Below are 20,572 nucleotides of genomic sequence, written 5' to 3' on the forward strand. Positions count from 1 at the left end.
ACAAGATTGGACACCCCCCCTCCGCCACGATCCGACCCCCCCCCCGCCACGATTGGGCAACCCCCCCTGACATGATCCGACCCCCCCCCCCTCTGACACAATTGGGCACCCCCTGCCGCTTCTTACCCTCATCTGGGCACTCTTGAAAATCGGCCTTCTCCTCTGCTGGGCCTTGAGCATGCTCAGATGCTCAAGGCCCAGCAGAGGAGGAAGCCGATTTTCAAGAGTGCCCAGATGAGGGTAAGAAGCGGCGGGGGGGGGGGGGTGCCCAATTGTGTCGGGGGGAATGTCGGATCGTGTCGGGGGGGGGTGCCCAATCGTGGCGGGGGGGTCGGATCATGGCGGGGTGGTGCCCAATTGTGTTGGAGGGGGCCGGTTCGAGGCAGGGGGGGTGCCGGATCGCAGGGGGGGTGCCTGATCGCGGGGGGGGGGCTTCAAGGGGAGCAATGCTGGTTCTCGGGGGGGGGAAACACATCAAAGCGAGTTTCCATTATTTCATATGGGGAAACTCGCTTTGATAAACGAGCATTTTGGATTACGAGCATGCTCCTGGAACGGATTATGCTCGTAATACAAGGTACCACTGTAGTTCTAACAGCTTAATGAATGTGTGCTACTCAAATATACAGATCTTTTTCTTTTAAAACTGATGTTTCTCTACTAATCCTTTAGTTGCATTTATTGAAGAATGCCTATCTTCTATAATTCTGATTAGAAAAATCATTCCTTCTGAGAACTTGAATTGGTGCAGCCCGTTGGAACTAATGACTGTAATTAAATAAAACATTTTGGCATTTGTGCAGTGTTTTACATCTCTGGTTAAAACATATGAAAGGTGGTTACATGTGTTTCCTCATTAACTTATAATAGATACTGTTTGCAAGGGAGATGTTCAGTTCAGCAAGATATCGATAAAAGGTTAAAGACCTGGAAGCTTAACTTTTTTGTTGTTGTTTAAACTAGGCTTTTCCCTACTGATGGATGAGAAATTTGACTTTGATCTATCGCTGTCACCTAAAAGGTAAAGCAACTGAAGCTTTTTTAGATCTGATGATGCAGATTATAGTGTAAATGTAAAATACATTGCTGTAGGTTTTTTAAAAATTCTCTTCCTTTTGAAAACTAGTGAAAAAGAGGAAGATGATGAAGTGTTCATTGGACCTGTTGGGCATAAAGAGAGATGTGTCGCTGTTGGTATTGACATCCAGATTCCTGATGCTGAAGAAACACACTCTTTAAAGCCAAGTGCCCAAGGAGCATGGAGCCCTCTGAGTGGGGACAAGTTTGTAGAAATCTTCAAAGAAGCTCATTTACTGGCATTACAGTTAAGTAGCAACAGGAGCAATGAACAAAGCAAAACTGACAAGTCTTGCATGCAAAACTCATCTGTGGAAGAATTTGTGCAAGAATCCAAAGCAAAGCTAAAACTTTTTCAGCTTTATAAAGAGAACATGGACTGGTGCACTCCTAGTAAAAGAGAAACCTATTGCGTGCCTAATGAACCCACCCCCAATAAAAGGGAAACCTACTGTGTGGCTGATAGCCCATTTAGCCTGCTACCACCATCTGTTCAACAGAGCTTGAAAATAGATGCACCTCGCAGCACACGGAGCCCAGCTCAAGTCCAGAGGACTCCTAAAAATGCTTCACCTTTGGTACAGAAACAAAAGACCAGTAACTCTCAATCCAAGAGCATCTCTGAAAAGAGGAGAGTTAGCAAGTTGCAGCATACAAAAGCTGCTCCCATACAAGGAAATAGTCAACGGCTAGTAAAGGTAAAAAAAAAAAAATCACATAATTCTCTTCCTCCCCCCAGGCTTGTCTGAAGCAGGGATTTGGTGATTTTTAGTCAGCTTTCAAAGCAGTAGAATAAATATTTCAGGATGGGCATTGGTATAGTGTAGTGGTCCTCGAGGACCACAAATATGGCAGATTTTCTGGATGTTCCTAATGAATATGCATGAGACTTGCATACAGTGATGGTGCTATTCATGTAAATATTCATAATAAGGACATCCTGAAAACCTGCCACTTAAGTGGCCTTCAGATTGGGAGTGATTACCACTGGAATAGGTTTATCAGGTGCATAACTAGGTAGCAAGATTGATAACAGGGAGCAAGCTTTCTGAGGCACAGCACCTCAATTAGTCTGCTTGCAAAATGTATACTAGCCATTAGTCACTGTCCTCCCTTGAAAGAGCAATATTTTTTTTTTGCTTTAAAAAGCAGTATAGATGAGCACTTCTCAGATATGACCTGTGAGTCTGAAAGCCCATACTGAAAATTTGTAATGAGGTTAAACATTTACAGTGCAATTAACAGCTGATCTGTAATCTAAGAAAGCTAATCTGGATTCTTTGATCTCTTTAGAACAGGCTTTGACTAATTACAAATTCTACATGTATTATAGACTGTATTAAACCTTCTTTGTGAAATGAGTGCTGCTAACTTTCTGAAAAGCATTTGGTTGAGGAACTTTAATGCTAGGTAGTGTCTTATTGTTAAACGGGCTGTGCAGTTTGGATGGTGAAAACATTTTTAAATATCTAAATATAGACTGTTTAGCCTTGTTCATACTTGCATATATAATGGAAACCATTCCTGGGGAAACCGCTGCTCTTAATATTAAAAAAAAAATGAACGTGGATGGGATTTGATATACCACCTTTCTGTGGTTACAATTAAAACAATTTACATATTTATATACAGTCACCTATCATGTACTTGATGCACTGTGTAATTTTGGTCATTGCAATAGGTGCAGGGTTCAGTAATTGTTTGAAACAACTGGTTTCATGTCAAAATTTACTATCTTTAGCTGTTAAGAATTGAACTGCTTTCACGTGTTCAATTAACAATTTTAGCCAAATCCAGAAATAAAGATCTCTGCACAAAGGCAGCGACACCTGAGTGGTATGGGATCATATGAAGATCTGTGTTCTGAGAAATCGGGCATCGTATCTGATATGAGTGATTCATCCTTTAATAGTAAGAGAGCTCTTCCAGCTCCTCACAAGGTAATTGAATTTTCTCTCCAGATATTTCACATTACACAGATGATGTGTAAAACATGGGTGGCTCTTTATTAATGGTTACACACTGCCTATTAAAGCATGCTTGCCACAGGGTCCATTTTTATTCAAATGCACATTAATGATGTTAAAATTTTATTTATTTAGTTTTATATCCTGTCTTCCCGGAGCCAAGAATGTTTTATAAGAATACAAATACAGTAGATTACACACACAGTGGTATAAGACAGTGGTTCCCAACCCTTCCCTGAAGGACCACCAAGCCGGTCAGGTTTTCAGGATAGCTCTAATGAATATGCATGAGAGAGATCTGCATATAATGGAGGTGCCAGGCATGCAAATCTGCTCCATGCATATTCATTAGTGCTATCCTGAAAACCCAACTGGCCTGGTGGTCTTCCAGAACAGGGTTGGGAACCACTGGTATAAGGAACATCTTACACTAGGCAAGCACTAAACTGAGTCAGTAGGCGACTAGTGCCCTAATGTCACCAGTGGCCTTGATGAGTTCTCACAAGACGGCCCCAGGAAATTGTTCAGTCATTTCTGATTGTGGCTCTGCACGGGGCAGGAACGAAGCAAAATCATTCCTGATCCGCTTCACTGCTAGACCACCAGGGTTCAAAAGGTATGTTGTAGAAGGGTCTGGGAGGTGGGAGGGAAGTTGGCCAGGACAGGACGCGGGAAGGATCGCATCTGTCCTGGCTCACCACTGGACCACCAGGGCTTAAGGGAGGCCTGCAGTGGGCGTCAGAGGCTGGGTACAGAGCTAGGCAGGAAGGGAAGGAGGGCTGAGTGCAAGGCAGGGCAATTGAATATAACCTTCCTGGTTTATATTTGAGTGAACCTTTCTCCCCCTTTTTTTTTGGGGGGGGTTATATTCAAGTATATACAGTATCTGATCCTTTAGCTTCACTTATCTCTTACAGCTTTCATTTTTGTATCCTTTCCAAAGTAATACCGTATTTTTCGCTGTATAAGACGCACCGGCCCATAAGAGGAGGAAAACCCAGGGAAAAAAAATTCCCACCGCCCTGCCCTGTACCCCCTCTGGCGGTCTAGTGGTAGGCCAGGACAGGGTCTTATAGAGCAAAAAATGTGTAGGCACCCCCCTCCCTGTAGACAGCACAGGCCCCCCCCCATAGGCAGCACAGGCACCCCCCACCCCTTCGTAGACAGCAGAGGCACTGAGATGCGAGAACTGACTGCAGTCAATTGGGGAGCAGCGCCGGACCAGGCAGGAAAGCGAACAGCACGTGCCTGCCTTCTGCGCTACTCTGCCCGGCCCCAAACTGAAGAAGAGCCTTCCAGCAAGGGAGACAGGCAGGAGCGCAGAAAGGGGACTTTAAAAAAAAAAAGGTACCCCGGTAGGTGCCTGGGCTGCCTACAGTTGTGGGAAGGGGAGGGGAGGTATTCGCTCCATAGGACGCACCCTTATTTCCATCAAATGCCTCTTATTCTGTACCCTATATTTTATTAAATCAAGTATTTTTTGTTCTTTTGAGTCTAACCAGACCAGTTTAAAGACTATTATTGGCTTAACTTTGACTGTGGTGTGACCACAGGTGGGAAGGGCAATAGCACATTCTTGTAGCTGGTGGAGATCCCATGCCTCAGCAACTGAAGATTGTGCCCAGAAATCCTTCTAGGTTTGACAGTTGCAGTGTTCTGAGCTGCTAGCATTGACATGCTGTGCACTTGACTCACATGTGAGGTACCAGTATTGGCTGCTCAGGGATGCTGCCATGGACTACCAAGCTTGGCAGTGGGGAGTTCTGGGTACCTACAGAGCAGGTCTTCAGGTGGTGGGTCTTGGGCGATCCCTATCAGCTAAGATATTTATAATTTTAAGATGGGTTGGGGGGATTGTAGAATTTTCATACCTACCCAGGTTTTGCTGTCTGACTACACCCACTGTCTCGTGAGGAACATCACTTGAGTGGAGTGGATGTAATTCTGGTTAAGGCTTCTGGATTTCCAGAGATGGGAGGGGATCTTTTTGTTGGTCAATGTGTTTATTATAGGGGATCTGGTGCTGCACTGTACTTCTTAATGGGGTAACTCTCATATCATCTATCTCAGCTCTTGCTGAGGGGCATAACCTATAAGTTTTGGCTTAGTTTGGTTGGACTTGGAGGAAAGAAAACTTGTAGGTAAGACCAATTTATTCCTTTCTTGCTGTTGCCATCACTGTTCTAACCTTGTGGGGTAGGTGATTTCTGGTGTGCAACAGTCTGAGTACTTTATTTTTTTTTTTTTTAATAATTCTTTATTCATTTTCATATTTTACATGAAGTGTACAAAATATTGAGTTACAACATGAATACACAATATCACTTTTATATCTATTACATAATATTCTGAACAAATTTTTTTATCCCCTCTCCCACCCCCCACCCTTCAAGTACTTTCCAATCACCTTATACATATTGTATACCATATTATAACATGTTATGTAAAATTATTTTCTCTACCCCCCCTCCATGTGTGCCATAAAGAAGACAAGAAAAAGAAGAAAAGAAGAAGATAAATCCTACTATTCATTCAGTACAATACTTTGTCAATGGCCCCCATATTTTTATAAATTTAGGATATGTCCCTCTTTGTATTGCTATTACTCTTTCCATTTTGAATATATGACAAATTGTATTCCACCAAAATGCATAATTAAGGTTACTATGATTCTTCCAGTTATTGGTTATATGCTGAATGGCAACCCCTGTCATGACTAGTAAAAGCTTGTTATTTTCTGGTGAAATTTGACTTTTTTTTTCTCATCATCATTCCAAATAACACTGTATCATATGATATTGCTACATGATTTTCCATCAATTTATTAATTTGTGGCCAAATTGCATTCCAAAAACTTTTAATGTAGGGACAATGATATAGTAAATGATCCAACGTCCCAGGTTCCAGATTACAGTGCCAGCATTTATTGGACTTAGAACTATCTAATTTTTGCAAACGTGTAGGGGTCCAAAAAGCTCTATGTAATAAAAAGAACCAAGTTTGTCTCATAGATGCTGACACTGTACATCTCATTCTCCAAGACCAAATTAGTGGCCATTGAGATGCAGTAATTTGATGCTTAATCTCAATGCTCCAAATGTCTCTTAGACCATTTTTTGTTTTTTTATTCAAATATCCAGATATTAATTTATACCACAATGCGGCTTGATGCCCTAGGAAGTCTGCTTGGAAGCATAAGAACTCTAAACTATATTGATTATTCAATGTTTTCCATTCAGGGAACCCAACCTGAATGGCCTGCTTCAATTGCAACCATTTAAAACTTTGTTTTTTACTAAGACCAAATCTATGTTGCAATTGTGAAAATTCCAGCAGTTTACCTTCCGAAATAACATCATTCAGAGATCTAATGCCTGCAATAATCCAGTCCTTCCAAAGGATTTGAGCGCCGCCAATTTTAATCTTGGAGTTTATCCATAAAGACTGATTAGTTGACTTGTTTATTGGGACAGGTGTTAATTTACTAATAAACCTCAACGTTTTCCAAGTATCCATTAATAAGGCGCCATTCCAAATATAACCAATCCGGTGCATTATCTATCAGTTCTGGGAGGATCCAATACATACCCTGACGTAAAATATAGGCTTGATGGTACCTATAAAAATTTGGAAAATTTACCCCTCCCTCCTTAATTGATTTTTGCAAAGATACCAAAGCTATTCTATGCGTTTTACCAAGCCAAAGAAATTTCGTTAAAATGCTATTAAGCTTTTTATAAAAGGACCCCTGAAAATAAATAGGTATCATACTCATTTGGTAGCAAACTACAGGCAAGATCATCATTTTAATAGTTTGAACTCTCCCCCACCAAGAAAGATGTAACGGATTCCATTGCTCACATAACTCTGTAACTCTTTTCAATACAAATTTTTCATTTTCCTTTTACTGTATCTTCAATTGTATTTTTAACTTGAAATGCCAAGATATTTAAATCCTTCTTCTTTCCATATGAACGGAAAAGCGTCAAATAATCCTTTTACACAATGAACATTTAAAGGTATAAGTTCAGACTTACTCCAATTTATTTTATAACCTGAAAATTTGCCAAACATATCAATTAATTCCAATAGACAAGATAAGGTAGACTCTGGATTTCTCAAATAAAGTAAAATATCATCCGCATAAGCCAAAATTTTATATTCCATATCAGAATATGGAATACCCTGTATCCCCCTTGCTTGCTGTATTGCTAACAATAAGGGTTCTAATACAACATCAAATAACAAAGGAGATAAAGGACAACCCCGCACTGCTCCTTGTGACCCTGGACAAGTCACTTAATCCTCCATATCCCCAGGTACGTTAGATAGATTGTGAGCCCACCGGGACAGAGAGGGAAAATGCTTGAGTACCTGATTGTAAAAACCGCTTAGATAACCTTGATAGGCGGTATATAAAATCCTAATAAACTTGAAACTTGAACAACCTTGTCTAACTCCCCTCTGCAATTGAAAACCATCAGATATCATATTATTAATATTTAATCTTGCAATCGGGAAGCTATACAATGTTTTTACCATTTGTATAAATCCAGAACCTATACCAAACCATTCTAAAGCCTGAAACATAAAATTCCATTCTACCCTATCAAACGCTTTTTCTGCATCCAAGGAAACCGTAAAAGCCGGTTCATCCATTTTTTTTAAATAAATTTAACATATGAAACAATAATCTAGAGTTATTAGAGGAATGTCTTTTAGCAACGAAACCCGTCTGATGCGTGTCTATAATATGTGGGAGAGCTTTGGCTAATCTCAAAGCCAAAATTTTCGCCAAAAGTTTATTATCCACATTTATTAAAGATATAGGCCTGTAGTTTGAAACCAAAGTAGGATCTTTATTTGGCTTAGGCAAAACAATTACTATTGATTCAGCCATAGTACCTTTAATATCACCTTTATATAAGTTGTGTCTGATATAAATTTAGTAAATATGGGGAAAGGACATTTTGAAATGTTTTATAAAATTCTACTGTATAACCATCACCACCTGGAGCGGATCCAACTCTAAGAGATCTCAACGCTGTTTCTAATTCTTTTAATGATATAGGTTCATCTAAACTCCGTTTTATATGATCAGGAACCTTAGGTCCAATAATTAAATCTAAAAAATTTTTACCATCTTTTTGCCTCTCCAAATAAGGCTCGGAAGAATACAGGTCCTTATAAAATTTTAGAAATTGCTTTAAAATTATATCCGTTTGATTGGTTATTATACCATTATCATCTTTTATCCCATTAAGGTTAGTTCTTCTTTTTTTTGCTTTAAGATAATTTGCCAATAATCTTCCCGCCTTATTAGAATTTCCATAATACATTGTCTGTTTGGAAAACAAGTCTCTTCTTATCATTTTTGAAGCTAATTCGTTATATTTACCTTTTGCTTTCAAAAGAGCTTGTAATACATCATTTTCCCATTTGCTTACCAATTTAGTTTCTAGTATTTTAATTTCTTTTTCTAACTCTATATACTGTTTTTTAATCTGTTTCCTAACAAAAGCCGAATATGATATAATATGACCTCTCATAGTCGCTTTAAAAGCGTCCCATACATTTTCAATAGATGTATCTTCCACTAAATTAATTTGAAAGAAATCACTAATTTGTGTTTTAAAATTTTCCAAAAATTTTTCATCCACAAGCAATGCATTATCAAATCTCCAAAGAGGTCTTCTATTTTCTAATTGATCTAATTGTAAATCTATCCATACTCCCGCATGATCCGAAATGATAATGGGATCAATGGAAGCCTTAATCACTTGCTGCACCTTATGTGATGAAATAAAAATATAATCTATTCTTGAAAATGATTTATGAACCTGTGAACAAAATGAAAATTCCTGATCATTAAAATGAAGAATATGCCATATATCCTTCAAATCACATGATTGAACCAAATTATCTAAACCTAAAGATTTTATACTTTTACCTGGTTTTTTATCCATTAATGGATCCATTACAGCATTAAAATCTCCAGCCACCACTAAATTAGAAGCAGCCAGTGGTAACAACATACTCTGCAATTTTTTAAAGAATTCTGATTGATTCGAATTAGGGGCATATATATTGAACAACGTCAGGGCATTATTTCCCATACTTATATCAACATGTAGCCATCTTCCATGTGGGTCCGAATTTACATTACATTACATTACATTAGTGATTTATATTCCGCTTGTGCCTTGCGGTTCTATCTTAAAATTGGCCATACACTTTTTATTTATAAGAACTGCTACTCCTGCTTTTTTACCCTCTGCTGGAGCAAAAAAACATTCTTTCACCCACCCACCCGTTAGTTTCTGTGATTCCTTTATATTAAGATGGGTCTCCTGCAGACAATAAACATCCGCGTTTTGCTTCTTTAAAAATGATAATACCTTTTTCCTTTTGATTACATGATTCAGGCCATTGACATTAATAGAAAATATCTTAAAAGACATAATATATTTTATACTCCTTATCATAATCTTCCTCTTCCCTTCTTCCATAACTAAGATCTAAAAAACTTCTCCCCATGGCACACATTCTTACCTCCAAATTACCCAATCCCTTATTAATCTTTTCCTTAATCATCCTAGTAATATCTTTAATACCCACCTTCTTCCCACCCCTCCCCCCAATATAATGACTGCTTAAGGACACACATTGGACAGTAATCCCAACTTCCCCCCTCCCCCCAGGCAACCAATATTTATTAATAACCCCTTTATCCTTTATTGAGACAAACTCACTACCTCTCCACAATATATCTAATTATATCTCTCTTCTAATCATAAAACCTTTTTTCTTTTTTTTCCATTTTAAAGTAATTAATTTCTCTATCTATTATTTAACCTTTAGTCACATAATCATATTTATTTCCTAACATTCCATTAATGCATTTTTATCATTTCACCAATCTCTAATTCATTCCCCCAACATTTTATTTCATTCAAGAAAATTCTATCATAATCATATATTTAATAAAAAGTATCGTTTTCCTATATCTTATATTATCTAATCCATCTTCTCCTATCCTCCTTTAAATATCCAACAACAAATATCCATCTCTTCATATATTTCTGTTAAAAAAAATTTCAATTTTATAAGTTTTTATCCTCTATTTGTATTTAAACATTTGTATTTCATTTTCAAAATAATTTTTTTTCCCCTTTTTATATTTCCTCTTCTCCAAATTAAATCCAATCTTTTTAAAACTATATTATCACAACATCAATCTTTACATTCCTTCAGCTACCAATAAATTCTTATGTATCTTTCTTTTATATTATTCATTTTCCTTTCCTTTACTTGCATTTAAATATCATATAACTTGTCCTTTCTATCATTAGTCCATTCTGCAATCCTTTCATTCTTTACTTTCTCCTTTTCTGACTTATTAAATAAACTGAACTTTCATATTTATTTCTTATCTCCATCCATCCACTCTTAAAGACTTTTGACTGCCAATTGTCATTCATTTTTTTTTATAATATCCTTTTAGTCTATCAGTCCTGCTTTCTTCTTCTTCACATCTACAGTGGTGCCTCGCACAGCGAACGCTGCACACAACGAACTTCATGTCTTGATTCATACAACGAACTTCGTTTCACACAACGAAGTCGCCCGAGCTGCCGATGTATTGCATCCTTCCGCGCAGGCACTGCAGGCAGTCGTTAGTCACTGCGCTTAACTGCCCTCTCTCACAGCCCTTCGCCTGGCTCCCTGTGCAGTGGCGGACCGTTGGCTCGCCTCCTTTTATGGAGGGGCCCGGCGCCTACTGCTGATGTGTTGGGGGGGGGGCGGAGCTACTCTCGCCGCTTCCCCGATGCTAGAAAAAGAAAAGTTAAGTCCCAGTTTTTGCCGCTGAGACTCTGCCCTCTCTCACTGTATACAGTCGTCCTTTTAAGATAAACTCAATATTTTTTATATATCATGGCTTCTAAAAAAAGCAGGAAGGTGATTTCTGTTGAAATGAAACGGGAAATAATTAGAAGGAGTGAATGTGGGGTAAAACAGTGTGACCTCGTCAAAGAGTTTGGCCTCAGCAAGACCACCATTTTGACAAATTTATCTTTTTTTATGTCATCTTAGCATATTTTATGCTGCAGAACGAATAATTTTTTTTAACATGTATTGTTATGGGAAAACGCGTTTCACATAACGAACTTTTCGCATAACAAACTTGCTCCTGGAACGAATTAAGTTCGTTGTGTGAGGCACCACTGTATTTATTTTTCTATTCAGTCTTCACTTTTCCTTTTGTGTTAATTTGTCCAGTCCTTTAATCCTTCTTGTTCATTCTTTACTCCAACCATCCATCTTTCAGTCTCCTAAAAGTTCAGTCTAATAACTTCACTTTAATGTCTTTCCAGTCTGTCCTTCTTTCTACTTTCTTCTTTACATTCTTTTATTTTCTTTTTCACTTGTTCATTTTTATTTCCTGTTCTTTCTTGCATATTCTTCTTTTTCCAACAAACAAAAGTCCCATAGTTCTTTATATTTAATTTTTTGTTCAATATCCACCAATCCAGTCTTAGTATTTATCCCTTCATTTCAACACCCATTGTGCTAAAATGACATAGGTTCTGATTTTGAAAGAAAGGTCTTTAGTTTTTCCAGATCAACAAAATACAAAGATTTATCCCCACAAGATACCCTCATTTTTGCTGGGTAATATAACCCATACTTATATCCTTTTTCCTTTAATTGAGATCTCAGATCAAGGAATTTCTTCCTAATATTTGCTGTATTTTTAGCAAAGTCTGGTAAAAACCATATTTTGGATCCTTTATAGTTTAAGTTTTTATCTTTTTTGGCAGCATTTAAAATTTCTATTGCTTGCTGGTATCTTAACATCTTGAATATTAATGGTCTTGGTCTCCCTTGATTTTCCAGACTCTTTATTGGAATCCTGTGTGCCCGTTCTATTTCCAAAGGCTGTTTGAAATCCAACTGCAATAATCTAGGAATTAAATTTTCTAAAAACTGTATTGCATTTTTCCCTTCCAAATTTTCCTGTATTCCAAAAAGTTTTATATTCTTTCTTCTTCCACGGTTTTCGTAATCTTCCAGCTGACTTTTCAATTGAATTATTTCCAAACTGTCATTTTTGCATCTTTTTCCTTCACATTCTAAGCTCTCCATTTTAACTTCTAACTCTGTTGTTCTTTTATTAGCTACTTCCATTTGTCTGTGTATATTCAGGATTTCTTCCTTCAGTTCTGCCATATTACTCACAGTCTCTGTCAGCATTTGTTTGATTTGCCTCAGTTCCCCCATAACTTCAGCTTTGCTTAACTCCTCTGATACATCAGCAGGAAGCGGAACCTTACTCGGGGTAATTTGATCCTGCTTCTGCCTTTTCACAGCCCCTCCGGTTTCACTCTTACTCTGTCGGGTGCTCGCCATGCTCCCTCTGTCCTCTCCGATGTTTTCAGCCGAAAACAGTTTAAAAGGAAATCTTTATTTATTCAACGGTTGCCCAGGTAAGAGGAGCGCTGCGATCACACGACCATTTTGTGTGCGCGCTAAGCCACGCCCCTATTCCTATTCAGTCTGAGTACTTTAAAGAAGTTAAAAGACTTTTTTTTTTTTCTTCCTTGTTAACATTTTGATATTCTTCTGTAGCTGGGGTTAAATACACAGCTGAAGCCACCATCTGCTAATGGCCCAACAAGGAAGAACACCACATCATCTTCATCTTCCTCATCCTCTTTCTCTAGCATAAACTCCAGTATGAATTCCAGTCTGTCTGTTTCTCCAGTAGAAGGAAATGGTGAGTATATAAGGCTTATGATCTGGATGTTATCTGAATAAAAACTGGAATAATCCCATTTGCCTTTACCCTGGCTTGTCGGTTTACACTCAGTTTTTGTGCCTTTTTCTGGATTAAGTTCATATAACTTTTCCAGAAAAAGAACCAAGCAGTGGTACTTGTGGCATGATTTTTTTTTTTTTTGGTAACCTCAAAAGAACCCCTAATTTAGCTGGAAAAGAAACACCTAACAATGGGAGATATATAGGGAATTCTTGTGCAACAGGACTGGTAGTCTTGACTATCGGGTTAAACCTCCATTAGTTATGAGAGTTGTAGTTAGCCCACTGTTCATTTTCATACTCCACCTTCCATCACTGAGATGAGCTCCACCCTCAGGCTTATGCTCTACAAGTGAGGAGTAGGGAGCCTGTCCTGCTCAAGTTTAATTTTTTAAAAAAATTATTTTAGTGTTTTTTTATTGTCCGGTCAGAGACTTTTACTTTTTTTTTTTTTTTTTTTTTTTTTAAATAGTCCTGGGAGCCCAGAATTCTTTGCACAATATTTTTTAAATTTCTGTATACCCCATTTTCTATTCAGAGACAAACTTCACACTCAGGCACGCAACTTAATATTTGCAGGTTTTCCCAGGAGCACAGTAATAGTGAGCCATACCTTGTCTTATGGCTTTCAGTAAGGGAGGGAGGGGGTGTTTGCTAAAATTTAATTAAATAGATCAAGTCTGAGCTGCAAACAATGTTGACTTATTGCAGCAACACAGTATTTCATTTTTATTCTAATTATCAGCGGTTTAAAAAATTACTACTTGTGCTTTGCCAAAAGAAAAACCATGAAATCCAAGAGCACTTGGCAAAAGATTACAAGATCACTCCCCTGCATATAGTTTTTTTGCCTACTTCAGTTCTTCACTTTAGGGGCTGTTATGTGCCACTAATCTGCTGTATTTTGCCAAAAGGGGTAGAAAATTAACTTGGTGTGGACAGTTCTTTAAATTATTTACAGTTTAGCATTTTGACTGCTTTTTAAACCTGACTGATCAAAGTGTGTTTTTTTCAGTTTGTCTGCAGGAGATATTAGTAAATTGATTCACGTATGACTTATTGGAAATAAAGAATTGAATAGTGATCTGTCATTTTGCTTTCTTTCACAGCTAAACCAAGCAGTACTTTAAATGCTTCATTCATCAGCTGCAAACTGCCATCAAACACAAGCAGACTTGGCATGGTTAGACACAATGTCAGATCATCATCTCTGCAGTCAGATTACTCCAAGTCCAATCAATTGGGAAAACCACCTAAAACCCATTTGTCAAATGCTGTAAAAGCCATCAAATCTGCTTCAACTTCCTTATTACAAACAGAGACACCAGTTGACAAACTTCAAAGACAGAGTTCAGTAACTGGCCTACAAAGATTGTCTATCCACAGTAAACCTGAAAGTGCTTGGAAAGAAAATGCATGTTCAAAGCCTAGAGCCTCAGTTGTACCTGCACGTAATGACTTGCTGAAGGCTCCCAAGCAAGCTGGAGGTGAGCAGTGTTGGGCATTCTGTACATGCTGTAAGTGAAGGAGGTTTCCTGTATGCGAGTGCAGGGTAGTGACACTAAGTTTTCTTAAATGATTCACAGAGCCAGCAAACTATTTTCCAATACATCCTGGCTTGCTTATAATGCTTGGAATATACTAGTTACCTAATCTTCTTGTAAGCCCAGTGCAGCCATCCTTGATCCTGACAGCAAATTACCCCCCGTTTGATTTCTATCTGGTCTAGTGTACAATCATGCTCATGAAAACAAATCTGATCCATAGCAATGAGGGATATGCTTTCAGCTAGGGCAGGCTGACTAAATTGCCCCTGACAAACAATCCTCATGTAGTGTCATTAAGTAACTAGGTCCTGCATGTGTGCCTGGCCTAATTGTAGGTCAGTGATGCCCAAAGTTTTTACTATGGAGAACCCTGAAAAATTTTTCATAAACCTTTTTCATAATTTCTTGAGGAACCCAGTTTAGGAGAATTGCTGCTATAGTTATATGGAAATGGCCCATAAACATGTAAGTGCCACTTCTTCATGGAGGTTACCCTCTTCCTTGCCCCTACTCACTAATTCTTAGCTGCAGCATCCAGTGCTTGGTTCCCATTCTGCTATTTAAGGGAACCTCCGTACAATAAAGTAGGTCTCGTATAGTATACTGCTATGATAAGTAAACTGCAAGGTGATGGGACTAAATTGTGTGAGACAACGGTGCGCCGACAACTGAGCGCAAGGATGACGGCGCGCCGAAGAAAAGCACTATTTTAAAGGGCTCCGACGGGGGGTGTGGGGGGGAACCCCCCACTTTACTTAACAGACATTGTACTGGCGTTGTGGGGGGCTTGGGGGGTTGTAACCCCCCACATTATACTTAAAACTGAACTTTTTCCCTAAAAAACAGGCAAAAAGTTTGGTTTCAAGTATAATGAGGGGGGTTACAACCCCCCAAACCCCCCACAACGCCAGCGCGATGTCTGTTAAGTAAAATAGGGGGGTTCCCCACCAACACCCCCCCGTCGGAACCCTTTAAAATAGTGCTTTTCTTCGGCGCGCCGTCAACCTTGCGCTCAGTTGTCGGCGCCCCGTTGTCTCGCGCGATTTTGTCTATGAACCAAACTACAAGAGGGAGGAAAAATTCCTCAAGACTAAAGAAACATTCTGCTGCTTGCTTTCACTTGCACTAGATCATAAAGCCATCTTCCAAAATCTTTCTCATGAAGTTTGTCTGTACAGTAAGATAAAAGCTTGACTTAAAGGACGACTGGATGGCTTTTCTTTTATTTCTTATTCATAAACATGGCTAGTAATACTAATTATCTGAGTAGGTTGTGTGGCTTGTTTTGCTTTACAAAAGCTAGGAATTTTAAAACCTAAATAGAACTACTAGATCACAAGAGCTTCCTCTAACCCTCCCCAGTTTAATATTTTAAGATGGAGATCCATATTGGCCTCCTTCCCCCATCCCCTTTCCTTGACCATTCTAATCTGGGATATATTGCATGCCAAATAAAAGAATTGAACTAGGTACAAACTAAAGTGTAGCACTTCTCTGTTCACCTTAGCCAGGATCTTTTTTGTTGGCTTGAGTGGAGACTTACAAATTTCTTTTTAAATAATGCAAAGCACTTAGTCGTTTTCAGAATTGTCATAAAATAGCTCATTGATCTCCACCTGTGTACTTATTTAAAAACACAGTGCTGATTCTTTAGTATACAATTCTATTATTTTTATAAAGATGTACATTCTGGTGTGTTGTTTAGTGTATATATAGGGTAAACCAGGGCAGGGATGGATATGCAAACATGTGGAAAACTGTTTTTGAGAGGTCAGAATGCTATAATTGTGACTGGGAAGGCTCATTTAACTAGTCTTTATAGTCTCACAACTCCATTTCAACCAGTTTCTTGGACTACAGTGCCATGACCTTTTTTTTTTTTTTTACTGGGATTGTTTTTCCCTGTTTGCCAATTTCCTCCCAACTCTGTCAATTGTAGCAAATATTAGCTAATGTATCCTGTAATTCTTCCCACTGAGTAGTGCCTGGAACTCCTCCTTCCTCTCCCTCTCTTTCCCCCAGATGGCTAATTTTGTCTTCACAAAACCTTTAGCTCTGGATGATCCAAAAGTGCAGAAGCCAGATCTGAAAAATCGAATTACTGGTTAATCTGGTGTTTGTACTAAAATTAGGAATTTGAAAGAGCAATGTAAGAATTGTAATAATGGCTATAACAAGTTTCCTCTCTTCATTCAGCTCCTTCACCTGAAAATGCTTTGCCAAAGGTAATGCAGCCAGACAAGAGCTTCTCTTGCAGTTCACCTGTCAGGTAATATTACCATACAGTAGAAAAAGCTTTTTTTTGTTTTCAGTCTGCTAAAGATATAATTCTGTCTATTCAATGTCTTTGAGTTAAGTCTGCCCAACAAATTAAGCATTGCCTAAGCACAGATGTGTTCAAAATTCATAGTGCAATATTTTAGAATTAGAATTGAAATGAGCTCTAAAATGTAAACTATTGGGATGCCTGTGCCAATTATGAATTGAATTTGAGTTAACTAGTGATAGTATAAATTTCCTTCTTGGTGATTAGCTATCATTTTTTATCCTTCAAAGCAACAATTTATAGCATTTGAGCATGATAATTAAATGATAGGCTAGGTTCCAACCCACATATTGGATCTATCTTTTAGTACTGTAGATGTTAACAGATTTTACATGAATGCATGTTTGGGATCCAAAACAGATCATTCTATTAGTGTGTTTAGTCCTGAATGCTAGGGTTGTGCATCTGAACTTGTAAGTTGCTTGCAGAATATCACTCATCTTTCAACTCTGCCACCTTCTAAATAGGCTTGCACCTGCCCCCCCCCCTCTCCCCTGAGTAGGGTCCACCTCCTCAAAACCTGTTTCCCTGTAGTTTTTGAACTTCAGGGGCGCCCCCACCAAGGGCCGTTTTTTGGTGCGAATTTGCTGTTGGTGGCCATCTTAGATTTCTAAAGCCTTTCTCTGCCTCAAAACCCTTCAGTTTCGCTTAAAATCAATAGGGATGGACCCCCTCGGGCCTTTCTAAGCTTGTATCATGTCAGGTTTGTGCTGGATAGTCAGCCAAGAAGCGTCCATGTGCCGCAGGGGATGGGCGAGCGCCTTGGGCTCAGTCGCCTCCGAGTCCTCCAGGATTGGGGATCTATTGGAGATTCAATCCCAGGGGAAGAGGCCCTTGCCAGAGCCCTCTGAAGGAGATTTGGTAAAGTGCAGATGCGTGAACTCATGGAGTCCCTGTCAGGGTCATCGAGACCCCCCTGTGCAAAGCTTCACCCCGAATTTTGTGAGCCTGATGTGGAATGCTTATCTAAACTGCCAGGATCCCACCAGCATCTGTTGAAGGCATGCCAGTGGTGGAGGCACTGGGGATTTGTCCTCAACCCATGCCACATGCAGACGACCCAGAGCTGGACCAGGGGGTCTAGTCTGACATTGACTGGGAGGTTGGAAGGACAGATTCCATGCCCTTATTGTTCCAGGACGCAGTTTCTCTGGCAGAGTCCAGTTCTCTGCATGAGACCATCAGACAAGAATCAGGGTTGGCCCTGGACCAGGGGGAAGACCCCCACAGTATGGCGGCTGTTCATGGCATTGGTGATCCCAGGCATAATAGCTAATTTGTTGTGTGAATTGCAGCTGGATTTTCAGCCAGCCTCTGCATCAGTGCTCAATTATAGTAACTCTTGACACGTTCTTTCCCTCGCATCCTGACTTCACAAAGCTAGTCACTGACCACTGGGAGTCTCCAAGATGAATCCCTGCAAGTGGCCAGAACTATAGTCAAGCTTTATTCCATGGCTCTGGATTTTCAACTGCTGTTTGTTCAGCTGACGGTGGATTTGCTGGTAGAATAGGGCACCAAGTGGGCTTCTTGCCCAGTGAAGGAGGTGTGATGTTAAATGATACTCAGGACCTCAAAATAGACATGGTTCTCAAGAGGCAATTGAAGCATTAGCCTTGGGAATTAAATCGGCAGTTGCAGCTTCCTTTGTGACATGTGCTTAACCACACTCGGCTAGCTCATGTCCCGGTTTCTGAGGAACATGAGGACCCTTAGATGATCCTTTGGTTGACTGAGCTGGCTGGTGGATCGGGCTAGCTGGTGGTTTGAAACTGCTTTTCTGCTTGGCTAGTCAAAGATGGACTCTAAAGGAGATCCTATTAGTAGCTAACTTAAGTCAAGGATTCTCAGTCTCCACCTGCTAGTCTGCCGGTCTGGAGGGACTAAAAATTAGCAGGTAAGTCTAATTTCACCTTTGCCAACACATAGGCCTTGTTGGGTCCTTTGATAAAAGTACTTTAGCCAGGGTTCATATGATCTCATTAAGATTGCTTCCTGTATGATTTAGCCACAAAGGTATTCCAGAACAGATGAGCTGCAGTAGTGTAAATAACTGCCGCCAGTAGCTCTGCTTGTATCATAAAAGTTCACATTGCTAAAACACAGGCTGTGTTTGGTCCTTTAAAAACTTTGCTACCTTCAACCTAAGGCTTTGCTTCTGTTCAATCCATGACCCACTACATTTCTGAGGTAAGCAAGACCATACAATTTTCCAGAAAATCTGTTTAGTGACACTTGTGTAAAGACTTTGAGCTGTTATCAATGTACTTATTGGGTTTTTGGTGTTTTAAAAAAAAATCTGGCTCCCCATCTTAAGTGATGTGGTGGGTGGCATTTTGAGTTCTATCTTTGAATCCTAATGACAGCCAACAAATTTGCCTTTTTTATGGCAAGAAAATCATTCCCTAGTAAGATAATGTACCTCAAATATCCAGTTTGATGAAACTGTGGCTTTGATCTTAAGAGCAATCAAAATTAGGGGTGAGCAGGAGAAAAAGAGGGTTTTCACTAGCTTTTTTATTGATCAGGTGCTCTTACAGTTCTACCACAGTAACATTTTGAATATTTATATTGAAAATGCTGTGGATGGTAATATCAAATTTATAAACTGAGATGTGTATAAGGTAGTAATCTATAGAAAGCTTCCTGGATATGCTGTCATAGACTGACTTTATCTTTTAGTGGTAATGTTGCCAGTACTCCTGTCAGACCATCTACACACCGAGAAACCCAGACACCGAGTCTAAGTGCTAAGTCCATATTGAAGTTGAGTGCCAGGCGAGCATCTGCCTTGCCTACACCTGTAAGTCGGCGAGTATCTGGAATTCCAGCAACTACTCCAAAGTGTCTACCAATAGCATGGTCATCGCCACAACTTGCATTGCCTTGCCAAGCTTCTAGCATGTCCACCCAAAAACTGGTGGCTAGGTAAGATGTATTTATACAACATGGATTAGTTCTGATTAATATTTCTTACAAATACTTATGGCACCTCATTATATCTTTTGACAAAGTTTAACAAGCTGGTATTGAAAGTATTTAATATCTGTTCATGTTTTTGAAGTAGTAGAAAATAACAGTATATTAAGAGTCACAATAGACTTTACTGATCTCATATCCTAAAAACTTCTCGGAATTCTTTGGGGCCTAATTATGATGATTATAATCCAAAAAAGGTTATTAATATCTATTGCAGTTCTAAGTTAATTTTAATCTGTTTTGTGAAAGTTTGATTTTTGATTTTTTTTATTTTTTTTCTTGGGAAATTATTCTCAACATCTACTGTGTATAGTTTTTCTCTGTTTAGATCGTATTTACTTTTAGGTTTTCTGAAAGATTCAACTTGACAACAGTATGTATTTAACCATTGCCCAGATCATGGCTTACCGTATTTTCTCGCATATAACGCGCGTGTTATACGTGGTTTTTACAAACCGCGCATACCCTTGCGCGTTATACGCGTGAGCGCGTTGTACAAAAATTTTTTTACATAGTTCCCCCCCCCCCCCCGATTCATCACCCGGAAGGAGCGCTCGCACTCCCACCCCGAAGGACCGCTCGCACCACCACAGCCTCCCCCCCTCCCCCATGGAGAAGCTGTCTACCTTGTTTCCGGATGCCAGCCCAGCTGCTTCCTCTGCCGGTGGTCCTGCCCCTTCTCAGAGCCCTGTGCTGCGCTGCTTCCTCTTCTGGCGGTCCCGCCCTTTCTCTGACGTCAGAGAAAGGGGCGGGACCGCCGGAAGAGGAAGCAGCGCAGCAGGGCTCAGAGAAGGGGCGGGACCGCCGGCAGAGGAAACAGCTGGGCTCGCTGGCATCCGGAAACAAGGTAGACAGCT

General features: G+C 39.5%; 1 protein-coding gene across 3 annotated transcripts in view; it reads left to right on the top strand.

Annotated features, from left to right (window-relative positions):
* The window catches only part of GTSE1 (G2 and S-phase expressed 1), a 47,911-nt gene that overhangs the window by 11,679 nt on the left and 15,660 nt on the right, over window positions 1–20,572 (top strand). For all 3 annotated transcript variants that reach the window (XM_033959452.1, XM_033959451.1, XM_033959453.1), the window contains 7 exons: window positions 964–1,021; window positions 1,127–1,775; window positions 2,865–3,017; window positions 12,675–12,822; window positions 13,973–14,350; window positions 16,607–16,679; window positions 19,419–19,664. In XM_033959452.1, coding sequence (XP_033815343.1) covers window positions 964–1,021; window positions 1,127–1,775; window positions 2,865–3,017; window positions 12,675–12,822; window positions 13,973–14,350; window positions 16,607–16,679; window positions 19,419–19,664 — 1,705 coding nt within the window. The remainder of the gene's footprint in view (window positions 1–963; window positions 1,022–1,126; window positions 1,776–2,864; window positions 3,018–12,674; window positions 12,823–13,972; window positions 14,351–16,606; window positions 16,680–19,418; window positions 19,665–20,572) is intronic.

The sequence above is a fragment of the Geotrypetes seraphini genome, chromosome 9 (genome assembly GCF_902459505.1).
Source record: "Geotrypetes seraphini chromosome 9, aGeoSer1.1, whole genome shotgun sequence".
Classification (NCBI taxonomy): domain Eukaryota; kingdom Metazoa; phylum Chordata; class Amphibia; order Gymnophiona; family Dermophiidae; genus Geotrypetes; species Geotrypetes seraphini.